An 8,603-nucleotide genomic window follows, 5' to 3' on the forward strand; every position below is an offset into this window, starting at 1 on the left:
TAAATACGACATATAGCATCGTTTTCTAATTAAAAATACTATATATAATCTCGACTTTATTATGAGTTCATCCCCAAAGTTCGAAATTTGCTCATACAACGAAGTAGATTGTTACTATTGTGATTCAGTCGACCCCTTTTTTACACCCTCTTCGGCAGGCCCATATATGTCGGATGAAATTTTTCAAGAATTGAAAAAGGCTGAAGAACAACAAAAATAGGATAAAGAGGCATCCCGACTTCTTAGTCAACGTCGTAAAGTTATTACATCGGAATGCAAACAAGCTCAAGAATGGATAGACCTCAATAAAAAGAAAATCAAAGAGCATGAAGAATGGATAAAAAAGACTAAGAAGACAATCAAAATGACTGAAAAATGGCTAGCTGACAAGGACGCAGAGATGATACATCGTAGGTGCAAAAGGATCGTTTGCAAGATAAAATGAGAGTTAGGGATGACTATATAACAATCGAGAAAGAGAAGTACCCATTACAGTTCCCTGAGTTTAATAATTAGTTAAAAAAAATTGTTGTAACATTATCATGACTTGGCTTTCCTATTTATTTTAGATTAACATGTTTGTTTACCGTTAATTTTCCAAGTATAAAAGCATAAAAACAACATGTTACAATATAAAACCTTCATTCGTTGTTATAATGTTCAAACTAAATTAAAATATAAAAGCATAACAACATCTTAGAAAATTTAATAAAAACATTACAATACATAATAAATTAACAGCTATTCAATTTAAGGTTGTTTTATATCAAAATTGGCGTGATAGGATTGTGAGCAACTCGCAGAAGCCCCAATATTAAATGTTGTTTCCGTAGTAGGAATTCTCGCAGAAACCCCAATATTAAATGTCGTTTCCGTAGTAGGAATTCACATGTAGAACACTCTTTTCTAATTAGACCCTCGCCTTGGGATGGAATGCGGTCTGTGTTTCTTGGCCTGTCTGGCTGACGTTTATCCATTATAGGTGGCTAAACAATCATCAAATCATCGGGGATCTCCCATTCGGATGGCTTTGGCAAAGGGTTCACTGATTCCTCATATGTTTTCCTTAATGTTTCGGTAGGGTAAGCATTTAATGCAAACATCAAGCAGTCTTGGTAATTGTTGATTATTAACGCTCTTATGACATGACCATAAGGTATGTCGTCAAGTTTTCAATGCCTACATGTACATGTCTTTTGTTGGAAATAAAAAATCACGTTTTGTGCCCCTTTTCTTACCTCGCATTTGTTACTTGAGATCATGCGAACATCCCAATTACTACAAGAATTTTTATTTTCTTTTACAATATCATCGGCCCAAGGGGTCAGTGTTGTTGTTGCTTCCGCTTAAAAAATAGACAAAATTACACAATTAAGATCAATAACATTTAATAAAAACATTAATATTAAAACTTAGTACCTGCAAAGTTACGTCTTTCAAACCACCACTGTTGCATTGTTGCACGAAAAAAGTCGATCAACATCAGTATCGGCACCTTACGTGCGTGTCTAGATAATGCATTTATAGACTCCGCACTGTTGGACGACATAAGATTGTATAAGTTCCCTCTAAAATGTGTCATAGACCAAGTTTCAGGATTTATACTTTTTAAGTATTCTCATACCGATTCTTTTGTCTTTTTCATAAGGTTCATGACAGCATCAAAACCATCAACTATATACGCTCTACAAGCCTCCCAAAAAATTCATTTAACTGTCTTACTCTTCTCGTATCTAGCTACTATATTGAAATACAAATGGACACCACATATTCCGTGATGAGCGTGGGGAAAAATGTTAGCAACAGATGTCGCTATAGATGGAGACCTATCAGATATAACTGTAAGCTCCTCCATATTGCCTATGCAATCTCGTAGTTTTTGAAAAAACCATGTCCAAAAATCTGTACACTCATTTTTGCATATACCATATGCAACCAGTAATATTTGGTTTTGTCCGTCCTTAGTAACTGCAAATAACATGGTACCTTTGAACTCGACCTTTAGGTGGGCTCCAGGGCTCCATCTACTGCAAGGCTCAGCTTACAAAATTTGACAAAAGCCCGTACCTACAATACATTGTATATCTATTCAAATACACAAAAATAAAAAAATAATAATAATAAAATATAATAATACTAACCGAGCAACCAAGTGCGACGTACAAGAACTCAAACCAATCATCACCATCTGTTTGAATATGTGTCACGGTACCCGGATTATGTTTGACCAAATTGTGGAAATAAGCTGAAAGTTTGGTAAAAGAATCCTCTTTCGTACCCCTTAACAACAATAGTGCATATTGCTTCGCTCGCCAAGCCTGATGGTATGATATATTGATTTTCAATTGAGCATTCATATCATTAATAATATCTTGTCCCCGATATACTCTACTATAATCTTCAGCTAAAACATCAGCAAGATATTCACCCAAAACATATTTGTTTGCTTGTCGATGATTAGGTTGCAAAATTGTTGAAAACATGTGTGTACGACAACAAATTTTTTCACTTGGAAAAGTCCGTTAGAATTTTTAATTCCATTTGCTCTTAGTAACCAAAAACAATTTTTCCCAACACACACAACCTCATACCTTGATTTGGTCGATCTACTTGTCCTCGTCTGAAAACCTTATCGAAGACATTTTTTCCCAATTGCCCGTTTTAGAAGGTCTTTGTTCTTAAATATACTGAGACATTCAATCTTTTGAACATTGATATCTACCATCTGTGTTGGGATATCTTCATTAACACCAACTGGACATGCTGGTACAGGGGGCATACCGTAAAAAAGGTTATCGGGAAACTTAGCTTTAACTTCATCACCCAACTCATCTCCATCATAATTTCTTTCTAAGTCGGTTATATCTAAAGCCACATCAGCAACATCAACATAATCCCCGTAAGCATGTACATTTTCATCTTTCTGAATCATAACTTTTTTCTTTTTACTTTTATCTACTACACGCCTATTCATAACTTTAACTTCTTGTTCGGGAACATCGACACAACGACCACCCACGTCATTAAGATATGTACCAACATCATCATCGCCAACATACTTGTAACTCTCAGGATCCACATAGTGAATAGGTGAATACCTCACATTAACATTTTCAGCAACACTATGAATTTGAGGTACACTGAGAGTCATGAAAGTACCTATTGGATTGTTGCTCCCTTTATCGCTGCATAAATTAGAAACCGACTCATTTCCACTCTCACCGCCCTCCGTAACCGCATCACCTTCATCAGCCACCACAAACACTTTCACAGCCCTTCCTCCACTCGATTTGATTACATTGATCAACATTCTAACATCCATGTCTTCAACCATGGCTATATAATGATTAAATTCAGGATGATGGAAACGAAGACTAATTTTATATTTGTCTAACAAGCCGGTTTTCCTTCTCACCAAAGATACAAACTCACTATAACTAATATACTCAGAAAATATCAAAGTGAATTCTGAAATACCTACATGTGGACATACATATTCAAAATTTGTTTCAAAAAATTTCATCTTTCTGAATCATAACTTTTTTCTTTTTACTTTTATCTACTACACGCCTATTCATAACTTTAACTTCTTGTTCGGGAACATCGACACAACGACCACCCACGTCATTAAGATATGTACCAACATCATCATCGCCAACATACTTGTAACTCTCAGGATCCACATAGTGAATAGGTGAATACCTCACATTAACATTTTCAGCAACACTATGAATTTGAGGTACACTGAGAGTCATGAAAGTACCTATTGGATTGTTGCTCCCTTTATCGCTGCATAAATTAGAAACCGGCTCATTTCCACTCTCACCACCCTCCGTAACCGCATCACCTTCATCAGCCACCACAAACACTTTCACAGCCCTTCCTCCACTCGATTTGATTACATTGATCAACATTCTAACATCCATGTCTTCAACCATGGCTATATAATGATTAAATTCAGGATGATGGAAACGAAAACTAATTTTATATTTGTCTAACAAGCCGGTTTTCCTTCTCACCAAAGATACAAACTCACTATAACTAATATACTCAGAAAATATCAAAGTGAATTCTGAAATACCTACATGTGGACATACATATTCAAAATTTGTTTCAAAAAATTTCCACCTCCCACCAGTTACAACGCAAACCAAATATTCATTCATTTTTTTAGAGATGTTTTAAACAAATTTTCCAAAGAAATAACAACAAAACTGATAATTTTTTGAAAAAGTTTATATATAATACGGTTGTTTCGTCATCAAACCCTATCAATTTCATAGTCAAAATAAAAAAAATCACAAAATTGCAAGTGAAAACGAGAGGAAATCGCAGATGGACATAGTCCATCTGCGATTTTAGCCCGGAAACAACGTATATATACAGCGAAAAAAACCACCTGCGAACGTACAAGTGGCTAAAGTATGTATGCGCTTTACCACTTGTACGTTCGCAGATGGCATGGCGAAATCGCAGATAGATTAAATCCATCTGCGATTTTGGTGGCTAAAAATGCAATTTTGGTTTTTTTTTTTTTTTTTTTTTTTGCTATTTTCCACAAAGTAATTAGGGTTTTTGGCTAAATTTGCAATTTTCTCTTTTATAAATGTTTGCGCTCCACAAGAATTGCCACTAAAACAGAATTTTGGGGATCATTTACTTCATTTTATTAAAATCAGTAGTGCATTATCATTCTATGTAGTGACTTTATAGAAGTGCATAATAATTGCAAGAGCTGGGATACGATGTTTTGTCAACATAATGTCAATCCATTCAATAAAATTGTTTTTTGATGTTGATTCGGTAGACCTTCCTATGGATGAAGAAATGTTTACGCATGTAAACATAACAGTTTCATACTTCATAGATGAGTAAATTTGAACGGATGTTGGTTCTGTTAATATAACTATTTGTATTTATCTTGTATCCATGTGTATAAACCCATAGCCCATATATTTAGCCCAATTAGTTAGCATTCTTCCTTGTAGTTTCTATATAATATTGCCTAATGAGAAAGCAAGATCATGGGATGTATCATAATATAGAAAATATTTATCATGTTATAGAAAATATTTCTTATGATCTTCTCTATCTCATTACACAATATTATACACAAAATACAAGGAATAATTCTAATTGGGTTAAATACATTGGCTATGGGCTTATACACACAGATGAAAAATAAATACAAATAATTACATCAACGGGTTCTATATGAGTTTAAAGGTGTATACCTAAAAAATTTGGTAGTTTCTCTTGCATAACAACATCGTGAGCATTGTTGATTAATGAGGAGGAGTCATGTGATTGTGGTCTATAATCGTTTAAAATCTAATTATTGGTTACATGTTACGAATTACTAGAGGTACATAGTTGAGACTCGATGGCATTTGAGTGACATTGATTCTCAATTGAATTTGATGGTGAACTAAAGAACTAGTTAAAGAATCTAAAGAATTATATAAAAGGCTAGTAAAAAAACAAAAAACAAAAAAAAAAACAAAAAAAACAAAAACAAAAGGATGAGAACTCTAGTACTCACACAGCTCTTTTGAAGATGCGATGGAGAAACGCAAACTGCAGTTCGACGTATGAAGAATGGTATCCAACAATTAGGAGGAATCACGTTGCTAGGATTTATCATAATTAAAATGATTAAATTTTAATCTTTTATTTAGAAAGGGTATTTTAGTAATATCTTATGTAATTTTGAATTTTAGATAAGTTTTCTAATATTATATTAGTTTAATTTTAATTAAAATATAAGTTTGGTTATATATGTGAATGTTATAGTTTTAGAATAACATATACGTAATTTAAAATTTTATAAGGATACATACGTAATACTTAATGTTTGTAAGGATACATATGAAATTTTCCCTTAAAAGAACTTATTCTTTTAAGGATAAATATATGTAGAATTCAATTATATGTGTAATATACCACCAATGGCGGCCCTGAGGGTGTGCGGGTGATGCGATTTCGTTACTTTTAGATATTTTTACAATGTGAAACTTAATTATTTGATAAGTCTCATTATTCATGGATATTATCTTTTCAACCATAAATACATGTAGAATTCAATTTTTTTTTTAAACGGCAAATATATCATATACTCCTAAACTACTCCTAAAATCTACCTATGTCCACTGTGGGACTTGAACCCTCAACCTCAAGGATGGAGGGCAACACCGGATACCGCTAGGCTACAAGCCCTTTGGTATGTAGAATTCAATTATATGTGCAATATACTACAGTAGCGGCCCTAAAGACGTGCGAGTGATGCGGTTGTACGGGGCCTCCAATCATAAGTGACGTCCGAATTCATAAACAAATATATAGTTATGATATAGATTTTCTCATTAAAAGAGTAGTCATGACAAAAAATTATAATATATGCAACATTTAAAGTCATCTTAGTTATTAAAAATTAACCAAAAATATAAAAAGTCAAAATTGTATTACGAAATCTAAATTTGATTTGGGCTATCACAATTTAAAGAGTTTTAAAGTACAAAGTGAATACAAATTCTATTCCTAATATTTTTTAGAAAGTGTTTAATTTTTATAAAACCAACCAAAAAACAAATCAAAAAAATTAAAAGTTTAAAACACAAGAACCCTAACCGTCGAAGCTACTTGTCTAACGTTGTATGAAAACAAATCTGAAAAATCAAAAGTTCAAAACATATGAAACCCTAACCATCTCGGACGTCATTTCTGACGAATGGTGACGAAGTAGTCGGATAAGAAAGTGTCATCGTGTTCGCTGCTCTCCACTTTATTGTAAAGCTACAACTTAATCTCGTCTTCGAGTGTTGGTGGGAAATAGGAATATGGAGGGTAAAGAGAGACGGTGGAGAGCTATGGAAGAAGAGAAGCGTTTAGTAGTAAACGAAAGAGAAAACGGCGTGAATGAAGAGAGAATGAGTAAGCTTGTTTGTGGCGGTGAAAACCACCGTGAAGAAGAAACCAGCTAGTAAAGTCACCTCCATCAGCAATGACGTCAAGATGACCAGAAGCAAGCAACAAAATATAGGAATTTGGCAGTGGTTGATTGTGTAAAATCTATAACACGTGTGCATATTAGCTTGTAAATAGTTAGTTGATAATATAGCTATAAGTAGATTCCTTTGTACACGGTTGATCAATAACAAAAAAAATGAAATTCAAACTTTTCCCTTTACTTTCTCTCTCTAACTATCTTAGAATGGTATCAGAGCATTTGGGTTGATTGTTCGATCCAAATTTTTCAAACTTCATGAATATGATTCCAACTATGGATCAAAACACTAGTTCTTCAGCCAATTTTACAAATAATTCTTCTTCTAATGTGAAAGGAAATTATCGTATGTTCTTGGTATCGAATTTTCTGAATGGAAATGAGAATTACATACAGTGGAAATTCTCAATTCAATTAGCACTTGGAGCGAAGAAGAAGACAGGATTCATCGATGGCACATTGAAGAAACCTGAATCGGAAGGATCTGAACTTCATGAATGGATAAGCAATGATTGTATGGTCAGATCGTGGATTCTTAATGCAATTTCAAAAGAAGTTCTTGGAGCATTCATCTTCGCAAATACCGCAAGAGAATTGTGGTTAGAACTTGAAGAACACTTTGGTGAAAGCAACAGACCTCTCATATATCAACTTCAGACACAAATTGCAATGATTAATCAAGGTGATTCGTCTCTTTCAAAATATTACACAAATCTAAAACAACTTTGGGATCAGTTAAGTTCTATTATCCAATTACCTTCGTGTACATGTGGATCAGCAAAGGCAATCTCAGATTTTAATTCATCTGCGAGATTAATGCAATTCCTTATGGGCCTAAATGATTCGTATGATGGTTTACGTAATCTGATCCTTGTTTTAGATCCTTTACCTATTGTTTACAAGGCATATTCCGTGGCTTTAAGTGTTGAAAAACAGAGAGAGATTCAAATGAATTTTACAAATTTAACTGATATGTGTGCTATGATAGCTAGATCATCAAATTACAATACGAACACCAAGAAATCATTCCAATCTAAATCAAGAAACGATTCAAAAGGAAAGAATAACAATGATCATTACTGTGATCATTGTAAAATTATTGGTCATTCAAAGGATACTTGTTTCAAGATTCATGGATATCCAAACTGGTTCAAGGAACTTAAAGAAAAAAAAGAAGTCAACTATGAATTTTGCTCATATGGCGAATATACATCAAAGTGAAATTCCTTTTCACGATAATTCAGAAGAAAGGAACACAAATGAGAAGTCCATGGAAGATCTACTTCAACAATTCACTCAATTCATGAAGTCAAATCAGAAGATAGATGGCCATTCTGCGAACATGACTCGTTTTGGTGATTTCGCAGGTATAAACATTTCACTTCTAAATTCTTTGAGAAGTGATAATTTCAACAAAAACACTTGGATTATTGACACTGGAGCTACAGCTCATATGTGTTCAAACATTTCTTCTATAAATAATCTTTCTCCTGTTTCCAAATATACCCCTATATTTTTATCGGATAGCTCCATAAAAGCAGTAATTCATACTGGTTCTATAGTTTTGAATTCTAGAATAATTCTTAACAATGTATTACAT

At 33.6% G+C, this 8,603-nt stretch overlaps 1 protein-coding gene across 1 annotated transcript; it reads left to right on the forward strand.

Moving 5' to 3' along the window:
- The first annotated feature begins 7,279 nt into the window (after window positions 1-7,279).
- Window positions 7,280-8,224, forward strand: LOC145104819 (uncharacterized). The gene has a single exon (XM_079041993.1). It carries the CDS (start codon window positions 7,280-7,282, stop codon window positions 8,222-8,224), a length of 945 nt encoding a protein of 314 aa, XP_078898119.1.
- The last annotated feature ends 379 nt before the right edge of the window (window positions 8,225-8,603 follow it).

Source organism: Lactuca virosa, chromosome 4 (genome assembly GCF_052849685.1).
Source record: "Lactuca virosa cultivar CGN04683 chromosome 4, Lactuca_virosa_CGN04683_v6, whole genome shotgun sequence".
NCBI lineage: Eukaryota > Viridiplantae > Streptophyta > Magnoliopsida > Asterales > Asteraceae > Lactuca > Lactuca virosa.

Coding starts and splice junctions, on each gene's coding strand:
- LOC145104819 (XM_079041993.1), top strand. CDS start 7,280: ATGGATCAAAACACTAGTTCTTCAGCCAATTTTACAAATAATTCTTCT.